Consider the following 21,419-nt stretch of genomic DNA (forward strand, 5'->3'; position numbering starts at 1 on the left):
AGACAGGCAGCCCGTCACATTGTCCTCTTTTTCTCAAGAGGGAGGTCTCCTCAAAACCCTCTGCACCCGCCGAGCCTTCTCCGTCTTTACAAGAGCTGAGGAACGAAGGTGGGACTGCCGGATGCGGATAGACCGGAGGGGACGGCTCCATACGCAGAGAAGTCCAACGGGCCATTGAGAATCCACTTTTTCAGTTTTCCTGCTAAATGAAGAGCAAATTATTTGAATTGGAGGACGAGAGTGGGGGGGGGGAAAGTGACATGGGAAAAGGAATAAATATGTTGTTATGGTCCTACAAAAAAATGGGCACGGGAAGTCTTCGTGGTCGATTCAAGGTTAGATGCACCGGCAGAATACAGGTGACGTTCCGATGATCATAACAGGTTCAGAAGAGGACCTACGCAGAAGATGACAGGAAACACATGGTGTAAGGACATATATCTAAGAAAAAGTGGAGACGTCACTACTGTCGTCGTGAACGTCAAGCATTCTCGCAGTCAAGCAGCCTGTATCCACGCTGAGAATCAGTCGAAGGCTCTGCTCCGAGAAAAAGGTCCGCCCGGGCGAACAAGCGGAATATCAGCTTCTAGGGGACCAATAAAAAACGCGAAATTGAAAGCGATCGAATAAAAACGACACCCAGCATTTGGTTTTTCGGTGCTGGCCAACTTCCCCGGGAAATATCCCCCGTCAGCTGGCGTGTGCAAACGCGGTTCCTGTTCTTGAGCACACACTCTACTGTGTTCGCCGGCGCGAGATGACAGCTAAACCAACTAAAAGCCAAGGTGAACAGAGAAGAAAAGAGCAGCCTTCACATCGTGCAACCAAAAAAATGAGAGTTTTCGATATCCCCACTGCGAGAGATGGGTTAAAATAGTGACCTGGAACTTGTGACCGGCACAGGTCCTAATTTCTCAATGCCGCGCTAGGAAATTATGCTGATGACCAAACGATCCAGATCATCTCCAAACAACAGAAAAGAAGAGGAACCCACTCCAGTGCATAGGCCTCTGCAACGTCTTTTTTCTATCCCTATTTCCCTCGACCTAGGTGAAAACGAGTGGCCAAAAAGTCCACCAGCGACGACGGGAACTGCCCCTTCTGGCTGTCTCGCCGTTGGGCTATGTCGTGGCTCAGAATACCAGACACAAGTTTCACCATTGGCGCACAGAAATTATCATCATATACAAAGATCACGTGCACCGTGTGGAAGTTGAAAATTGCTTATGGTTCTTTCCCATGCGAGAGATAGGCGCAAGCGAACAAAAATGAAACGTTTTTGGGCTTATTCTTTTTTGCGACCCTTCTCTGGGCAGAACGAAAAGCTCAGTGCCACCACTCTACGCCACCTCCTTATGGAAGAGAGTCACTTTTCTGGACGTATGATTACAGTCATGCCTAGATCTGTTGGACTACAAGCACATCTATGGTAACGGCAGCCTGCACCACACCAGTAGTCCGTGGCTACCCCCGATGAACAAAAAAGAAGTGGTGAAACTCTAAGACATTTTAGGCCCACGAACGCAGGCACATCTTCTTTCGAGTGACAACCTACCAGCAAGTCTTCGTTCCTCTATGAAGTCCCTTGAGCCGCAAATTTTTGCTATATTTTGTGTTTTGACCTACGGGGCTGTTTTGTATTAGAATATAGTTCTACCTCATTTTTGCACATGAATGATAAAACTGGTCGTCCGTTTGTCTCCTCACTGAGCGTACTTTGACCTTTGGCTATGTGGAAGGCCCCAGCAGTTACACACTCTCTTGTGAACGGAAAACATGCAGCTGCTAAACGCAAAGCGGCAGACCGTGAATTACTGCACAGAAAGGAGCAGTTTCACGTCCGTTTGAAGACCTAATTCCGAACGAACAATTCACCTAGTGAGTAAACTTCTTCTGTCTGTTTCTAATATGACGTTGGTTTGTAAGAGTCGCAATTGTGTGGTTCTTTTCCTAGCCCTCGGGGACGAGAGACAGGCAGGCACGAACAAGCGTGTGGCGACAAGGGGAAGTTTCCAACCCAAGGAACCCACATGTGGGCCCTAATTTTTCCCGAAGAGGAGACACATTTCCAGTGTGTAAAGAAGTAGCAGCTCTGTCATTGTGCTTCTAGATACTGTTTGTTCTGCCGGGCTCTTCACTCATGTTGAGAATTCAGACACTGGCTTGAGGCGCTCTGGTGCATGCAATGCGTATAGTCATCGCAGCTGCATACTCCGCACCTGCTCCATCCTTCATTTCGCTAGCCTTAGCCGTTCTTAATCTTTTTCTCCTTGCTGTTGAGCGTCTGTTTTGCGGTTTCCTTCTCAATTCTGCCCTCGTGTCACTTCTTCCCTTCTCCTCACTCGTATTCAATTTCTGGCAAACGCTTTTCTCATTGGCCAACGCGTTGCCCGTTATGTCTCCAAAACTTCTTACTCCCCACCTCATTCTCCTGGACTTGGCACCACCTGTTTTTCTTCACAACTTCATTTCAACACACGCAAAAACTCCTACTGACTGCACAGCGGTGCCTGCCGACTAGGGTTCCCTTCCGTCGTCAGTGGATGTTCCAAGTCTCGTCTGTTTCATCAAGTGTAGCAGCGGGACCTTGATACGACTGTTGAAAAAACAAAAACGTTTGCATTATTTATTTGTACCACCCCTTACATAAAACCTAACAAATAACATAACTCGAGGCGTGCCATGAGTGTGTCACATGCTTCGTGTTTCCAGTTTTAAAGGTGAAAAATGGACTCGCGCGGGGTGAGACAGCATCGATGTCCACGCTCCAAAAGCGCAAATTCATTTTCGCACAATTTTGTCCAGTTACTCAGCTTGCGGACATCTCTTGCGTGCGAGTCTTGACCACATCCGGTGATGACGCTTGGAACGGAAACCGACGGTCTATGTATCATGCCGAGCTGTGAAGGGATGTCGATTCGAGCAAGATAACTGATTCTCCACCGAAAAGCGTCTCCGTGTGGATCCCTAAACAGCGAAAACGATCGGACAGGGAAGCCGTACAGATACGAGAGATCTGAAAGGTAAACAGGCATGGCGAAGGTGTATCACACCTTTTGGCTGCCGTTGCGGCTCGTGTCACACCGTGTACCAAGTATCAACTTAGATGCACCGATGGAAATAGTTAATGCTTGTACGGTTTGTACCTACTTGACGCCTCAGTTTAAGCAGAACTGTAGTTTATCGGGACTAAAGTCAGCATAATCAATTAAGAGGTTTGTTCACCCACTTCCCTCTAGACGGTACCATACACCGTATAGGGAAGGCGGGGTGAGGGCCCTTCTATTTTCTGCGTCCAAATTCCATAACATGACCGTCTCTGTCTTTTGATTGTCGTCGGAAACACGGCTTCGACTCCATTGTCCCTGCTGGTTTGGCGATGAGTGGTGCAGAGAAGAGAGGCGCCCGGTTGGGCGCGACATCAAGTTCTCTGTGGTTAGCACCTATTAGATACTTCGACTACCTTGGTCGATTCAACACCTCTAAAATCGTCTCGTCTTCTCCACGTTTTAGTTGTCTCCGTTGTCTCCTCTCCGTTTCACATTCCGTATCGCGAGCCCGCCCCTTGGCGTTGCTTTCTGCGTCGCAGAAGCACTGCCTTTGTCCATCTCTTCCTGCGAGTCGCTTTTCCCATGACCCTTCCTCCGTCAGTTGTTCTCTTTGTCGCAACGATCTCTCAAAAGGAGGAGGATCCGTGAAATTTGAGTTTCCACCTCGGCGACAAACACCTCTACACCCGTCCAGCAGTGCTTCCCCTTCTGTTCGTACCTCTTCCACCGTATCGTCTGCCGTACGGTATACCCCCGCTCCGCTGGTTCGTCTGTCTTCTTGTTCCCCTCTAGACACCGCTTCGTTTTCCAGCTTGTGTGTATCGCCGAGCAGTAAGCTATCAGATGGTGTCCAGGGTCCACTACATCGACAACTGGGGAACTCTGCTTCGCGGCCATTGCGCTGGATTTCATCTGCTTCTCGCCTCTTAAGTTACAATGCTGTCGGTCCGTTTGCGGTACATCCTTTGCCACGTTTTTCTCTAACCCGCTACCTTTCGAGCTCCCGACGGAGATCGTCTGACGCTCTCTCACGGATTCACCCAAAGCTGCAGCGGGCGCCAGACCTGTCGGTTCACCCACTGAAAGTCGTTCTTGTGGGTCGTCCAAATGTAGGCAAATCCTCCCTTTTTAATCGTCTGATCAGTGGAACGCGAGGAAACTCTACGTCCTCGCCCTTTGCCCGGTTAAAGCGTCTGCAGCAAGCGATTGTGTCCCCACAGGCAGGCACATCGCGGGACCGAAAGGAGGCAAGGGCAGTCTTCGGCGGTCTTCAGCTGCTTCTTGTCGACACGGGAGGGCTCGAGGACACCGAAACCACAGAGGCATGCGAGCTGCTTATCAACATGAGAAAACAGGTATCTTATGCAGAGAACCAGACACCAGAAAAAATGTTAGCGCACGTGCTGCTGACCGTGCTTCGCACATTTTGACATAAAAAATGCACCTCCCTTCACAAAGATGTCGTGCGGGTTGCTACCCTTGCGAATGATGTTTGTTGCTTGCTTGGCGTCTGTAGAAGTTGCTTTCTTATCGTAATCCATCGCTGTTGTCTGCTTGTTTCACTAAGGTGCGTTTTGCCCTGAAGGACGCCGACTGCGTTCTCTTCCTCATTGACGCCACTGAAGGAGTAACACCTGTTGACATTCTGCTAAGCCGCCTTCTGAATGACTGGCTAGACGAACAGCAGCGAATTGACACTGCCAAACAGGCAAAAGTGATGCTACGTATTCCTCCCGAATCAATTATTGTGAGAGCTTCGGCGGCGTCGGTCGCAGCCGTCCAGGCCGAAGGGGGGGGGAGTCTGAGGCAGCGAGTTCATGCCGGCACTGCGGGCCGTGTGTCGCTTGTCTCTGACCCCCGCGAAGGCCCACAAAAGAGACGACGAACAAAAGCGCGAGCAGACGAGGCGAAGGGGGACTGTTGGAACGAGCACAAAAGCCACGACGGTGGAGAGGTTGCTACCAGCTGCTCCGTCGGAGACGGGAGAAAAAAGAACGTTGCCGACCAAAAGCGGATGCTGCAGAGCCATGATCCGGGAGGTGTCGAGGAAGCCGAGCGAATTCCTGTCATTCTCGTTGTCAACAAGGCAGACGGTTGCTTCTTCGGTGATTACCTGGCGGACTGCTACGACCTGCATCTGGGGGCGCCTGTGCTCGTCTCGGCGAAGAAGAATGAAGTGAGTGTCCGTGGGCAACATGACGCGTCGTGGGTATTCTCGTGGAGCGGTGTTTCAATTGACAGTGGGTATCGCCAGCGTGGAAGTATCTCCTGTTAATGCAGACACTCCATTAGACGTCAATTCGTCTGCCAAAAAAGAAGACGTGGACTCCGGTGTACACGCCAGGAGCCGGAGAAAACAAGCGGTTTCAGAAGTGACAAATGTTCGTCCAGCACTCTCGTCATTTCCCTTCTTCTGGAATGTCATCCGATCATAAGCAATTCCTTTTGCCGATGTTGAATCCGCAGCGATTTTCGCGTTACCACAGCTGAAGAAAGACGCATAATTTTGGAATGACGAGCGTGAACCGACCTTCTGCTCCTATTGAATTCACGCCACGTGGGTGACTGGAAGTCTCATCGGTTGTCTGGCAAACACAGAATTCTTAAGAGAACGTCAGACGTGATATGTGTTTCTGCATCAGTTCACCGTAAGCCTCCGACTTCGTTCCTTGTCCTTTCTTGCAGGGTATGGATGACCTCTACGATCGCCTGGTGCTCGAAGTTGGTCACCTTCAGGACACCACGGAGGGCTTGTTCGGAAACGCCAGCAACATGGTGGAAGATGAGGAAGACGCCACCCTCAGCGCAGACGACGACACACCAGTTCACGACGGAGGAACGGAAGAGTCAGACTTGGAGGGAGACCCTCAACTGGAAAAAGAGGAGCCTCCTCACAAGGAGGCAGCTCCAGTTTCAGACTATGAGGCGGAAGAGAGCATTGAACTGCTGCCGGAGGTAGGAGGCAAACGGTCACTATCTGCCGTTGCATAAAAGCCGGTTCCATTCTGTTTTTACCTTTATTATGACGTCTTGACAAACGTCCCGAGTTACGTCAACCGCGCCGGACTCCTGAAAAAATAGAGCACTGAACGAAACGTCGATTGCAGCTCTGGTGGACTGGACCTCCTCTCGCTACCTTCCCCGCTGCCTATGGAGGTCGTGAGGTTATGCTCTTGACAACTTGTTGTCTTCCCGATAATACGCAGTTATTGCATTGTTGAGCCCGTGTCTGTGAATCCGGCGTATGTTTTTAAGAAGGCAAAGGGTCTGTATGTGCCTGTCTCTAATTCTCATGCTTCATCAGTCCCCGTGTATTCTCGTTAGGACCTGGCACGTCTCGAAGAGCGCATGCACCCTCCTCGTCCATCCGCGGCTGCAGGCGCCTGGCTAGAAGGCATGGCGAGGCGCTACGGGGAATGCGGCATTGAGGAAACGTTCAAGCACTTCACAGATCCGACGAGCCCGCAGTATATTCCGTGGGATCTTTCACAGACTTCTCTTGCGGCTGCTGCTGCCACGGCAGCTGTGGAAAGGGTATGGTGACTCTCCGCAGCTCAGTCTTGTTTTCGTTCCATGGCAAACGTACCAGAGGAAGATTGCACCACCTCTGATTGCCTGAGGGTATTTGCTGTTGTAGTTCCGGGTCTTCAGCTGTTTCAATGTGCCACTGCGTTTCTCTTACGGCAGATCTGGATCTTCGTGTAGTGTTGCGGTGAAGGTCATGTTTTTGGCGTGGTGCAGACAAGGAGCGAGCGATTGGCGTTTTTGTACATACGGCCAATTGTGTAGTGTAAGCCGCTGGTACCCATCATCATTTTCATGCTGGCCGCTTGCAAACTTGCGAATGGAACGACACCGTCTGTAGGCAAGACGACTAATGCACTTACTTGCCGTCTCTTTTGACAGGAGTTATCGGCGTGATGGCAGCACCGGGTAAACAGCAACGTTCCACGGTCCCCGCTGCCTTGACAATACTTCAGAGATAGTTACTTTCCTGTCATATGGTGTGGTAGCCCCTTGCCAGGATCCTCACCGTTTTCCTCCTTCATGCGTGCGAAGTGCAACAGTCGGCGATTCGCAGTTGGACACGAGGAGAGCGTTAAACAAGGAAGGGCCACTGGTACCTATACATGGTGTGCTGTTGCCCCTTTTGACAGAAGCTTCGTTCGGCGGCAAAGGCGAAACAAACAGGGGAGGAGAGAGGGAAACATCCAGAGGAAGGAGAAGGAATTACGTCGATTAAGTGCCCTGACAACCATGAGGACGCGCGATTTCATGGAGGAAGAGGAGAGGGCAGTGGAGCTGTTAGCACTCTCGGGAGGGAAGAAGTAAGTTTCAGCGATGGCGTCTGCAATATTGTTTTCGTACGCGAAAATTCAGAGCTGGTGGTGTGCTGGACGCGCTGGCATAAGGGTTGTGGTCGATTCATTTCAGCGTGTCTCCTGTCAAAACGAAAACTAAGTTTTCTAATACTTCAAGAAGAAATGGCTAGAAGCAGTAAACCAAATTCGAGATGGCACGTTAGACAGGACAATGATTCAACGTTTTTGCTCCCGATCATAGCAACTGGGTGAGCATTACTATGTTGGCGTGCCTTCTCTGGCTCTGTCAGCAAATTCAGATGTTGACATTTCTGAGATGTCATGGCACTCTGAGGTCGCTTTTCCGGCTCTCCCTCAGTTCAGCGTCATACGTTCGTGTACGGCTTTGATTGGTTCTGCCTCAATGCCACGTGACTCCAATCTCGGCGATATATTGCTTTGCTGGTAACTAATCCCCGTTTGTTTGCCACTGCATGCGCTTCCATGCTGTGATGATTGGCCTCAGATTCAAATGGCGGAGGCTGAGCTGGCTGCGGCATCCTCTCTGTCGATAGAAGCCCCACCGGATTCCCTTCGCACGCGGCTGCGTACCAAAGCGGCTCGGGACTACGTGCTTCCAATTCGCCGTCAGCTGCTCTTTGATGATGTGATCCACGTCGCCATCATCGGGCGTCCGAACGTGGGAAAATCCACGTTAGTAAATTCACTTCTTCAGGAGGAGCGTATGGTGGTTGACAATAGGCCCGGAACGACCACAGATGCTGTGGGCACTCTGTGGAGGTTTCAAGGTCATCCATTTCGACTTATCGATACAGCAGGTGTTACTCGAGGCTGGAAGATGAGGCATACAGATCTGCTGTTGGAAGCGGGACTTCAGACGCTTCGCAATATTCGAAACTCTCAGGTCTGCATTCTGTGCATCGACGCATCTCTCGCTAGAGACACCGGCCAGCCGATAAGCAGCCATGAGCTTGCCCTCGCGCATTTGGCAAGTGAGAAAGAAGGGCGTTGTCTCGCAGTCTGCGTAACGAAATGGGATCTTGTGCCAGAGAACGAACGAGAGAAACTTCGAAGGGAGATTCTGGAGCGTCTCCAATCCGGACTGGGTCACCTAAAGGGGTGCCCAGTTGTCTTTGTTGCCGCGAAGTACGGTCAAAATGTGGAGACCCTCATGACCAAAATCATGGTGCTGTACAGAAGGTGGAATGCAAGAATCCCGACGTCAAAGCTGAATTCATGGCTGCGGGAATTCGTGCTTCGATGGCCGCCTCCTTGGCGTCTGGGGTCGAAGTGCCAGGTGAAATACATGACTCAAGTCAAGGCCAGGCCACCTACCTTTGTTGCGTGGTCTAATGTTTACAATACGTTCCCAGTTCATTACTTGAGGCAACTGACCAACACAATGAGGGAGGAATTCTCTCTTGCCGGCACGCCGCTCCGTCTCATTCTTCGAACGACTGCAATGCCGACACCAGGAAAGAAACTCTCAAGAGCCGACGTGCTGAAGTGGAGAAGACTTGGACCGAAACAGGTGAGAAAACGGGTCGGTATTTGAATAATAAAAGAATAACAGCGCAGATACCAGGTGCGAAAACAGAGGAGGCAGGCATGCGGGCAGCTGCCTGGTGAGGAGAATGTCACACAGTCTGTCCGTCTGGTAACTGTGCGATAAACAAAGCGGAAGGGTAGGAATGTTTCACATAAGGGTGTGTTCGATGGAATGTCTGGCCAACACCAGAGGACCGCGACGCACATTTGAGCAGTCACCGGCAGCCAGTAGCTCTTTCTATCGCGCATTGCCTGAACACCGTTCCTTACCCAAGCAGATCACTGCAGTTCTAGTCACTTCTGCAGCTACTGCTGTACGTGCGCCTTCTTACGGGTACATCTGCTGAGGCGTCCATCAGTTTATGTATCGAGCATTTAGTGTGCCCAGCTCTAGTACGTGGTTCCTTATAAAGCTGCGGATGGCCAGACTGGTGGACTCAGAGAACGTCGAACAGACAGAACAGCGGTGCGTAATGCATTGGCCCAACGTTCATTCATAGGCACGTGAGACGCCTACATAGGTCGCCCTTGTTTAGTCTCTTTTCAGTCTCTCTGTCGTTGTTACTTTCACACATGCGCAGAGATGAGTGATCTTCTCGCTGCGCCCGTCTAGCTACCATCAAAGGGAGGGTGCGTCACAACTTTGATGGTCGCAGCAATGCCTTCGGCGTATGTTGGGTTGTGCAGCACAAAGCCGTTACTGATTTGGCTCGAGGATATCGGCCGAAGAAAGCCTCAGCTTCCAGCAAGTGAGCACGCAACCAGTTGTGTGGACCTGACCCAATTTGTAGCAGCATCGGATTCCGAAAAGGAGAGAAAGAAAAGAGAGGACTGCAGCCTTGATAGGATGTCGGGAAGTGAGAGTCTTGCCAAAGTGAGATGTGGCTTCGCTCGGATGTGTCGCCAAGTCGTGGCCAGTGTTATTCGGGTATTACTGCATGAACGTAATTCTGAACAGTGCCAAAGGGAGAATCAATTTTCGTAATCAGAAAATGGTCTGCCCAACGACAAGTCTTGATGAATAGACCGTTGTGATAGAGGGCACCATATGGGACCAAAACGTTATAGCACTCGAAGTTAACGCCCTAGCCGATTGCTAGGCCGTGCTCATTATTTTGATCCCTGTGAGAAGGAAGCTACATAGCATTAGCTCTGGGCACAGGTTGCCTACCGACGGCTTGCATGAAGCCAGGCGTTGTGAATGCATCAGAAGACGTCTTATCGGGGGATAAAGTGCAAACTGCGCAGACTTCATAACACTTCCGTGGGAGTGCACGCGATGTGGGTGTGTCTATGACTCCTGCGCTTGGCCAGCATGGCGCTGAAGAGTGATCGCGGATTGCGCTTCAACGAAGCAACTTCAGTTTACGTTTTCCGCAGGAATTCCAGGATCCTGCGTGCGTTCCGTAACTTGAACGTCTAACTGGTGAACCAACTTTTCGCCCCCCCTACCGGACGGAGACATCCGTGAATTCCGGGGACATCGCAACTACTTTTGGGATAGAATACCGTGACGACGTACCACAAAAAAGAATCACGATTTCTTTCGGCAATGGCAAATACAGAGAAAACACGACTCTGTACTTTATTGAAGTTGTTGAGATTCTACGCAAGCATTAGCAGATGCAACAGGTAAAGCGCAGAAGGAACCTAGACAAAGGATATCAGATGTGTTGTTCCGGTGTGACAGGTTGCCTGCCTCGTTTGTGGGGGTGAGGGCTTTATCCGCTAGTAGGGGCCACAGCACAACAGTAAAGGATTAAAGTAAGAATGACTGTATGCGCGTGGCTTTCACATTTTATGCAGTGTGCCATGCCTGCGTGTTTGTCGTCACAAATGCGCCGCTAACGCTCGTTTTTTCTGGCGGGTTCCCATTAACCGTCATTTCCCTTTAGTTCATGCCATTCTCTTGGGCCCACCTCACGAAAGCGCGCTGCCAGATGGCTACACAGAGCTGCGTTGAAGCAGGAGTCTTTCGTCCTACACTGTGAAGACACAAGTGCCCTCTTACATAAGGCTACATACTTTTTCCGTAGGGAACGTGCGTTCTTTTATTCTGATACGAGACGCATTTCGGAGAAAAACAGTCGATATCTGGAATGTCGAGACGTGGAAATGAAGGTGAGACGCCCTGTAATTGGAAACTGTCAAAGTCACCAACTGTGCTGAAGCTTCCCCGCAAGAGTCAGAGATGACAGTACTTGATCTCAACATACAGGAGTAGGCTCAACGATCGCGATTGAAGAAGAATACGGGCGCAGTAACAAAGACACCTATTTGATTGTAGAACACGAAGCTAGGCACCAAAAATTACTGGATACGGAGAGCCACTCTTTATGAAAGTTCAGCATTGGCCTGTCCTTGTCCACGTCAGCAGGACAGCTTCGTACCAGATCCACACTCGTCTCGCGGCTTTTGCTTCTCTTGTTTTCACGGAACCTCCCCATATCGGCTGCCGATCCTCTACACGTACCAGCTTTTCAAGTTTACATCACTCTCAAATCCATTTAGCGTTTTGGGTTTTACGGGACTGAGAGCTCCAAGAAGGTTGAAGATTCGCCCCGGCGGCACTTGTGCCTCTGTCGTTGCCTCCGCTAGCCATGGCCGCTGCGACTGCAGCTGCACGGTGAGCTGTCGTGGCTGTCTGGAGGTTTTGGCATGCTACAGTCCCCTGGTGAACTTGTTCACCTCCAGCGTTTTGGATCGTCTGGGAAAAACCCCCACCAGCCATGGGCGGCGAACGAAGAGGGTGGAACATGGATCCATCTAGCCATCCTGCAGAGTGCATGCGTCCTCCGTCTGTAGGAATCTGAAACCATGGGCCGTGTTGAAGCGAACGGAGCGAGGACGAGGGGTTCGTGACAGCGCTCATTCCGGCTTGAGGGGACAGAGAGCGATTCAAAGATGCCTGTGGGGAAGAGATGTTGACTGGAGCTAAGACAGACAAACTAGGGGCCCCCCAGGCAGATGGGACACCTTTATAATGCCCGACATTGGGGGGAACCTTCACAGGAACAGAAACCGCCGAAGCGCGCGGCCACTGGTAGCAAGTTGTGTACCTTGATGTTCGTTGTGCGTTCACGGATGCCGAGGCATCTTGGTACACAGACATCGAAAACTGTGGTGTCATTCCGGTTCCTCCTCCTCCAACATCTCGAGAGGCCCGCCCCCCCCACGGGGAAAGGCGGGACCAGGGTTGACTCCAGGTGGCTGTGAATGCCGAAGGAGGCGTGCTTCGCGGACGCCGGTTGGCCACGTCCACAAAAGGTGGGGGGCTTTGCGCGCGGGTACCAGTCATCGACGTGAACGAACCGGTCCCACGGAAAGGCTGACCTGGATGCATTCCGAAATGATGGCCGTGCGCTACGGGAGATGCGGTGCTCTTATTATGGAATGGATGGCACGACGCACTGCCAATCGGACCTGAGGAATAAACGCGGGTTTGCAGTGCCTGTGGGGATACCTCCTGCACGTTTCCAGTCGTCCCCGATCCCACACATCCAAGGGAGGCGTTGCCGCCGGCCGTCGCATTAGTGGCGACTTGGCTGTCACGCCTCGTTAGGGGGAGCCTCCTAGCGCTGCTGTCACTTCCTTGGCGTGCTGTCGCTCCCATGGTTCGGTGCTGACCTAACGAGGCGTCATCCCCTTCGCGGCCGTGGGTTGTAGAGGCCGCGGCTGCTGGGCTCTCCTTTCGTTTCGAGACCCTGTCCAGATTTCTTCCACACCTCAACCCTCCCTTAGCACCCGGTGCGTCGTCTGCTCTACCGCCAGCTGTTCCCCCAGAGCCGCCTGCATCGGTTTTTCCTGTGCCAATAGTGGACGTTGTGCGTGTCGCATTAGGAAAGCAGCGTGTCCGTCCTCTCTGGGTAGCACCCTTTTGTGTCAATCTGGAAGTGTCCAAACCCCGTGATCCTCCACGTCCTCCCTCCTTCCCTCTTGAAGTTGCTGCACTCTCGTGTTTTGACGTGCCTCCGCGTGAGTCATCCCGTCGTTCATTAGCTAATGAAGGAGCATTTGATACCTCCAAAAGAGATTCTTGATTCGAACCAGATCCCCTCGTCCCATACCTGACAGAATGCTCTGAGTGGTTTCTGAATCTTGGCAGTCCAGACCGCGCTGACAGACGAGCTGACGTCGAGCCAAAACGCTGGAGCCGCCGCTGAACAGTGGCTGACGGGTTCCCCCCTCTGTTTTTTGAAGGAAGTAATGCGGCATCTATGTTGCGTGATGTTCCAGCAGTCCATTCATCATCAGTAGAACCCACAGAGAGGTGGTCCACAAAGGCGCTGAAGTCTTCCACTTCACGAGATTCCGTTTTCCGCACGTCGGTGGATGATACCCGCGGAGCCTCCAAATGATGCTGTTCCAGGAGATCGTATGAGTTTGAACTGCTTATCGAGGCAAGGGGGGATGCCTCGGCTGGCGGGCCATATTCTCCTGCCCTGAACATCGACAGTTGAGTCTCGTATGTACCCGTTGGCATCTGATTTCCCTGTCCACCGCTCATCTCCTCTCTGGTACGTCCACTTGACTGAAATGTATGACACAGTCGTTGGCACTGCAGGTGGTTTTGTGAGTAAATTACAGCGTTTTGGAAACCACAACCAGTACGGCCTGCGCAAGATGGTTCCGGCTGCACCGTCTGCGCCTGCTTAGGGAAAGCGTTAGGTGTCTGAGGTGTAACGAATTCGTCCATCACACGCAGGGGTGGGTGGCAATTCTCCTGGTGGACAAGCGCCCCCGGCCGTTGTACAATGTTTGACTGAGCCCTGGTATATACGGGAGCGCATATGATACCCTGAGAACATGCTGCGTGGTTGGGCATAGCATCCGAACCGAGATGCGATCCACCATCCTGCCGCATACGGGTTGTCATCCCTGGGCGGCCACGGGACTCGGAGCGAGGGTGTCCTAATTCGTTTGTTTCGCTCTGTGTCTGCACCCCTGTGAGCGTCGGGCGGGTGTCGCTTGCGGTTGCCTCCATCAGGGGTGTGTCTGATTCTTTCGACGTTTCATCTCCCTTGTTTTTCTCTGTCTCGGACAGATCTGATCCTTCGAAAAGAAACCCGTAAGTGTCTTCCTTCTGCGCATGATGCCTAGTGGCCTTGCACGTCACTTGTGTGGCCAACAATCTACTTGGTTGCAGAGAACCTTTTGCACCTTTCTCAGCTGTCGCACCCACAGGATTGCGACCCACAGATTTTCCTCCTCTCAGTGTTCGGCTCTGCGCAGTGCAGCTGCTTGTAGCTCGGCTTCCAGCGCCACGCACAGAACCCACCCAACTTGGACGCGATGTGATATGAGTTGGCAGTGGCAGTTGGGACACCGCGAAAGCCTGTCCCGCCGGGCCAGCGTTATAGGTACTCCTTTTCATATCCACAATTCTGCTGATCAGCGCTGCACGTAATGCAGCACGAGCAGCATCCGTTCCTTCCTTAAGGCGTGCTAGCGTGTCTCGCGCCTTTGTAGTTTGAGATATAGACCGTCTGGAGCCCCCTCGACGCTGATCAGCGCTTGAGGACGGAATGATGGACCGCGACAGTCTTGTGCCAGTCATACTGCCAAGAAGAGTGCCTGGAGAGTCTTTCGAGACTCTCGACGGGAAAGCCTTCTTCTTTTTAGAGGGCAGATTCGCTGCCGCATCATCGTGAAGATCATGAGGCTGCTGTGTCGTATCGGTATTACCACGGGAACTGTGTGAGTGAGAACCTCTGGACGACCGAATCTGCCAGGTAACGAAAGATGAACTTCTTCTCTGGCTCCGCTGACCCACTCTTTCACCGGAAACACTTCCATCAGTGTGCGGATCTGTAGGCAGCGTTTCTGATGGATCTGAATGTAAATCCGCGAGATCGTCGGACGTGGACTGGTCTCTCTGTTGTAAGGACCCGTGCTTGTTTTCTACATGGCCTGTTTTCTCAAGCATCTCTTCTGGAGGTGACATGCGAATGCCGGTACTCGGTCCGTGTGTGGAGTGTTTTGTAATGTGATCCACGCCTATTTCTGGCTTGGACCGTTCAGCTCCACGCGAGCCGACGGACGACGCCCTGGTGCTGCCACGTCTGAGATGACCATCTGACAAATCGAATTTCTCACGCTCGCTTTCAAGGGTATTGGTGTCATCAGGGGCGTTCTGAAAAGCGTGTCGTAGAGCGGTCTGTTCAGGCAAAATACCTGCCTCAGGTTGATGCTCCGATTGTCGCAACCGATCTTCTGACAGAGGACTTTCTGGCACAATGGTAGTGTCCGATCGAACACTTGGACCGCTGCCCTTCGTACCGACCGAAGCAGACGCACCAATGGCTCCTTCATGACAGTCACGAGAGCTGTCAAACCACGCAGTAGAAGCCGTTTCCGATGGCGCCTTTACACATTCTGCATCGTTCCTTGGTGGTCCATTCATGTTGCCGGAACCTCTAACCGCGATCCATTGTGAAGGCGCCGGGCTCTGCAGGCGTCCAGATGCTCTGGTAACCGCTACGGGGAGGGCTGCTAAAATTGAAGTCTTATTTGTTGGGTCCACAGGTGGACAGCCGCGTGAGGCCATTGTTGATCTTGACTTCTCCGAGTGAAGGTCGACATCACTTTGCATGCATGACGCACAACTACGCTGTTGTTCCGCGTCGGGATACTTAGCGTAGTACTCATTACGGAGCTCAGACCACATCCGCTTCACCCAAGGATGCTGGGGTAAGGCATGTAGCGGTATACGGTCCTCTGGATCGTAACGAAGTAATTGCACTATAAGATCTCCGGCGTCGGGAGCAATGTGCGATGGGATCGCGACTTCCGCTTTCAAAGCCTGCTGAATTAGCTCAAAGTGGCGTGTTGATTGAAATGGTGGCTTGCCATCTAGCATTTCGTAAAGCAAAATGCCTGCGCCCCAGATGTCAACCCTCCAATCGTGACCAACACCCTTGATCATCTCGGGTGCTAAGTAATCAAGAGTACCGCAGAAGTTGAAATTCTTGCTTTTCCCTAGGACCGAACCACACCAGCCCAAATCAGCGATTTTCAGTACATTCTTTCCATCCAAAAGTAAATTTTCCAATTTCAAATCACGGTGGGTAACCCCCTTGCTGTGAAGGTAGTGAAGTCCATTAACAAGCTGAGAGAAGTATACGAACGCTTCGCGCTCGGTTAAACGCCGTTGGGGCTGGGAACGAATTTTCGTGTACAAGTCTCCCTGGCTACAATACTCCAGAACAAGGTGCACTTGCTCGGGGTCCTCCATGCAAGCGAAGCATCGCAGGACGTTTCGGTGTCGTAGAAGATCCTTTTGAACGAGCAACTCAAACTCAACCTGACTGACCATCCCTGCGCGAACGACGCTGTCCTTTTCGATTGACTTTACCGCATACACTTTCCCTGTGGCTTTCTGTCTGAGCTTCCGTACGACACCGTAAGTCCCTCTCCCGAGGAGACTAGCATCGCCGCCCGAACGAAAATCAGCTAATTCGAAATCATCCAGCTGACAATTAACTAAAGCGTCCTCTGGGTCTTCCTCTTGATGCCGATGAGTTCCTCCCTTGGACGATATGATTTTGCTGGGCAACTCATCCTGGTTCCACAGAAACGTTCTAAGAGGAATAACGTCATGATGTGCGTCGGTACAGCTGATTGACGATAATCCCTCTCCTCCAGCGTCTGGTGGAAATGCAACGTTTTCTGTCAGGTTCGCAGCATCACCCTCAGTATGTATCTGTCTGAGTTGCCCCTCAGCAGCCTCCCTTGTTCTTGGCTTCAATCCTGCCGCATCCTTCTCTCCATTTGCGTTCCTTCTGTTTGTTGGTGAATCCTGCTTCTCTGGAGTGTGATGTCCGCAAGGCGTCGTTTCTGTTAACGCGTTGTCTGTGATTTTGGCGGAATTCTCGACTACGTCTGTGGTTTTCACCCTCTTGCTTTGGGCAGCAGTGCCTCCAAGTGGCTGAGCCATCGAGGAGCACCCAACAGAGAGAGTGCCCTTCACCGATGATGTGACAGTTTTCCCGCCTTGAGCAGTGATCTTGAGTCTCTCCTTCAAGCTGGATAATTGCGCGTCACGTTCGTTCTGCACGCTCTCGCTTCTGTGGAGAGACGAGCAACAACTGCCACTAGCACCTCCAGTTTGATCGTCGGACGACAATTGGCTCACAATAGGAGCTTCGTCCTTTTTCTGCGACCATACGTTGCGCAACGCGTTTTGTGACGGCCCTGAGGGGACCGAACCTCCTTCGAGTCTTTCATTTGTAGGATCATACCGCACTCCGTCATGCCCATTCCCCATGCTCGATGACCCAGCTTCCACTTCTCCAGCTCCAGCCCGCGTATTCACTAACAGCGCTTGGGTCGCCGATGCGGCATCAAGCGAACTCAGCCTTGGGGTAGATGGTACTTTTGGGGTCTTGTCCTGAAGAAAATCAGCTGCTTCCAAACAACCAGGCCTATTGGTGCTGAGTGGGACACGTGATTGGCTTCCTCGTGTCGACGAACACGCTGACGCGCAGGCCGACCCTGCGGCAACGCCCGCAAGGCCTTCGCTCAACTGCACGCTCATTCGCTGCTGCCGAGCAGAGGAATTACCGCTGCTAACAGCAGACGAAGCGACGACTGCCGCCTGAGTCTGCGACGGCTGATTTGCCCCTGACGATTCCCCGGGCGAACAGAGATCAGATTGTGGAGATGGCGAAGGCGCCACCGGTTCACCACATCCTGGTGACCGCCTTATGCCAGGTACTGAACGGGTGTGTGTCACGACCCCAGAGGCGCATCTCACGGCACCAGCGCTCATCCCGGTTTGCCTCTGAACGTGAGTCTCATCAGACCGCCCAACAGAAGCCTTGGTAGAGTCCGGAGCTGATGCATTTGTTCCGAAGGGTACAGGTACCGACGAAGCGAAGGAGGACTTTTGGGAAGAGAATACCGGGGAGCCTGTTGCCGTAGCTTCGCTGTTCCCACTAAAAGACGCCTCAGCTTGCACCTGCTTTGTAAGGCCGATACTTGAGGATTCTACAGGTGTTATCACCTTCCTCCACCCACCGTGCGAATCACTTCGCCTGATGCTAGTAACATTGAAAGTTTTTCCATCTTCCGGTGACGTGCAAGGACCAGGCCGACCACCTGCGTCTGTGCCACCATGTGGCGTGGCCGATCCGACACCCGAAATTGGCAGTCGTAAGGATTGCCCTTCAGTTCTCGACGTAAACGAGGAGCCTCGCAGATGACATCGTGACACGGATGGCGGGGTAGAATTCGGCCGTCGATATGTCAATGTATTCCCTTCGCGATTCCTGTGAAAACTGTCTCCGTTCGAGCTCAAACCCAGTGATCCAATACACGATATCACAAGCGGATGCCCTGACATCAGCTGCTGGTGCAGTTGTAATAGATTACCGCTCTGTCCCGGGACAGCCACCCGGAAGCTGCTGTCGACGCGTGTTACATTAACGCCGCCTGCATCAAAACAACTGTTCGGAGTCTTGGTGCTTGGTGGTCGCTCTTGAAGCACAGTGTGGCTTTGTGAGTGACATAGGGTTTGAAGACCCTGTTCCGGAGTAATACCCTGTGTGCGAACTGGTGTAGCACTCGATGATCGCCCGGCGCTCACGCCAATACTCATTATTCTGCTTGCAACAGACGGGTTAGCGCTTTCGGCACGGGACAGATGAATGGCACTTCCATGCATCCTTCTGTTTCCGGATGTGGTGCATGCAGCGATTGCTGGCAAGACCTCCGTCGGACCGTGCCAAGGCGTAGACGGGCAAGGTCGGTCAGACGACGCTAGAATTTCCCCGCGATGGTTCAATACTTGCGGTTGCTGCGTTGGTACCACAGGCTGGTGCAAATTACTCCCCTGCTGGTTCATCGGTCCCCGACGTAGTTCAGGTTTTGTCAGCATCGGCGTCACCGACCGCAGTTGTGTCGCTGTCACCATTGGAGATGCCTGTGTGCCAACCCCGGTTACACCAAAAGCACTGGGTGATTGCGTCTGTAGCTGCGCTACATGTGATTCAGCGCTGACGGTTTCTGGATGGGCTTGCATCAAGGTTGCTGGATATCGGTTTCCATTGCAATCCACGGAAGCGTAAGAGCTGGCGCCAAGCTGATTCGTCTGCCTCACTCGAGTCCCTCCCAGTCTTTGCTGCCGAAGCACAGACCCAGATGTTTGGGGAGTATGCACGCCGAAAGCAGAGGCCCCCGCCTGAGCAGCCCAGGCGCCCCCTGGAAAAGACCAGAGACCCTGAAGCCAATTCTTATGTGATAAACCGCCCGACTGTGCGAGCTGAGAGCCAGGCGACGGTGCACCGCCGTCATGTCGAGGTAAGGAGTGGCATACCGTGTCGTGATTCTCTGGCTTGTTTGATCCGTTTTCAGGAACACGTGTTTGGATTGAGTGAGATTGTCTGAGAGGAGACGACGGATACCTTAGCGAAATGTGCTGCGGAGCAACTACATCTTCGCTACGTTGAGAGCTGTAAAGTGTCGTAGGCGTCATCCTCCGAGTGACAAAGTGGGGGAAGGCGACGGACTCAACAACAGCCACAGAATCATTGTTGCCTCCATTGTAGTTGCTATTTCGTGCCGGTGTCGTTGGACGAATTTTTGTATGTCCGGGGTCAAGAGCAGCGCATCCCTCTGGATTCGCAACGTACTGTTCGAGTGGAGCCGGTGATGCACTCGCCGGCAACCCATGACTCCAGGACTCACTGGCAGAGTCTGTTGATGGAGATTCCACGTTATCTATGACGTGGTTTGCTGAAACAGGTTTCGATAATGGAGAGAGAGAACTTAGGGGCTGGAAATGTCGTTGAGCGGGTGATGATGGTCGCCTATAGAGGAAGGGAGATTCTGCGCAGCTAGCTGTCACATCTGGCGGGCTGTCACCAATGTACCCAGAGCAGGCAGGAGCTGGTAACCCTTGCTTGGAAGACGATACTTTATAACTCAGGAAATTCATCTTGGATAACAGGCAAAAACAGGGGCAGGCACCCGGTCACACGAAAGGCAGTGACTAGGGTTGTTATCGTGCAGTACCGCGGGGACGCGGAACCACAGGCATGAGGAAATCTCAGGACATCACCCGCAGTTGCAAGACTAACCAACAGAGCAAACTGAAGAGATCTGCAAAAATGAAACAACAGGCGGTAATAAGGGGGAAATGCCACTGGCGTGCAGCGCAGGCGTGCAACCTTTGGTCGCCGCATGGGCTCCTACGAAGCCTGCGCGCGTTCACGGTCACATCGAGGAGGGCAGGAACTCCGCAGCGTGACGAGAGGTGACCTGGAACGATGACAAGACAAATGGACCGGTTGGAAGGAGACAGTTCCCGTTTGACAATAAACAAGGTAATCGTGAGCGTGCTCGCGAGCAAGTAACTTGTTCAGCGCGCGTCCTAGCGTTAACAACAGCGCCAGTCAGGTCGCGGCGAACTCACAAGCAGAGAAGCACGAGTGACTCTTCACAGGCATTGAGGCCGATAAAGCAACATGCACCTCAGTGAATATTCTATTTAATCTCTACAGAGTATCAAAGGAAGCAAGAAAATATAATGGCGGGGACGCATTCAGGAAATGTGCAGATGCTACGCATCAAATCGTGAAATGACCTTGAGGGAAAATCGCCACGCCGAACCCGACGCGTTTTAACGAGACCAAGTCTTTGCTGTCACTACTGCATCTCATTACGGTACGCGTCATCCGACAAGTGTTCAGGTACATAATACTGCCACAGTGAAAGTTCCGCAGCTCGTCATCGAAAGCCACCTAAAATCTGCAGACAAATGACACAGTTCGCAGGTTTACGTAGCACTGCGCACCGAACACTCGTGGCTGGATGTCTCTCAGACATGGCTACTTCCGAGCGCCGTCCGCCTGGGGAATGCGCAAGTTCGGTTGAGGCCAAACGCGCTGTCTTCTCTTGTGATGCGCATGCCCCCCCTCCCCAGGCAACCTGGACAAAGCCATTCTTTGTCATGGTACGCCAATTATGCGACGGTTTTCCGCACTATCATCTGAAGATCTCATTTCTTTCGTTGCTTGTGAACTAGCGTTCACTGTGCTTTTGTCATCCGTCAGACGAGATGGGAACGTCGTCTCCGCATTCTTTGACATAATGGGCTCGGCCTTCGCCAACTTTCGTCACGATTATCTAGTATAGTATGGCTCACGAAGGAGGAGGTCAGGATGCGGTAATTGAGAATGCATATGAGAAGATTCGATTTTGCAACTTTGAGGCTGCATGCCTTGGGGCCCTCGTGCAGCTGTCCACAGTGTTTTCCAACAGTGTACACGCCTTGAGCCAACCGATGATTTCCAGATCACGACAGCGGAATGCTTTCATATGAAACCACAACACATTTGTTGTTAAAGTCATGTGCCCTCCGCGGACAAGACTCTGCTCGCCACTGAGCGTCATACACACAGTGTGCGTGGTACACTTACTCCCTCACAAAGCTGTGTTTTCCGTGTCCTCTTCGGCAGGCAGCGATCTTCTACTGAGGTGGGTGTCTTCAAAACAGGAA

At 52.2% G+C, this 21,419-nt stretch overlaps 2 protein-coding genes across 2 annotated transcripts; one reads left to right on the top strand and one right to left on the bottom strand.

Moving 5' to 3' along the window:
* Window positions 1-2,282: 2,282 nt before the first annotated feature.
* On the top strand, window positions 2,283-10,436 carry TGME49_203020 (ribosome biogenesis GTPase Der protein). Its single transcript, XM_018779232.1, has 7 exons — window positions 2,283-4,405; window positions 4,618-5,226; window positions 5,736-6,005; window positions 6,375-6,584; window positions 7,208-7,378; window positions 7,878-8,903; window positions 9,608-10,436. Exons 1-7 carry the CDS (start codon window positions 3,380-3,382, stop codon window positions 9,671-9,673), a joined length of 3,378 nt encoding a protein of 1,125 aa, XP_018637376.1. The 5' UTR covers window positions 2,283-3,379; the 3' UTR covers window positions 9,674-10,436.
* Window positions 10,437-10,467: 31 nt separating this feature from the next.
* Window positions 10,468-20,673, bottom strand: TGME49_203010 (aurora kinase). The gene has a single exon (XM_002367542.2). The coding sequence runs from the start codon at window positions 19,854-19,856 to the stop codon at window positions 11,418-11,420; it is 8,439 nt and encodes a 2,812-aa protein (XP_002367583.2). The 5' UTR covers window positions 19,857-20,673; the 3' UTR covers window positions 10,468-11,417.
* Between the last annotated feature and the right edge of the window lie 746 nt (window positions 20,674-21,419).

The sequence above is a fragment of the Toxoplasma gondii genome, chromosome VIIa (assembly GCF_000006565.2).
Source record: "Toxoplasma gondii ME49 chromosome VIIa, whole genome shotgun sequence".
Lineage (NCBI taxonomy): Eukaryota > Apicomplexa > Conoidasida > Eucoccidiorida > Sarcocystidae > Toxoplasma > Toxoplasma gondii.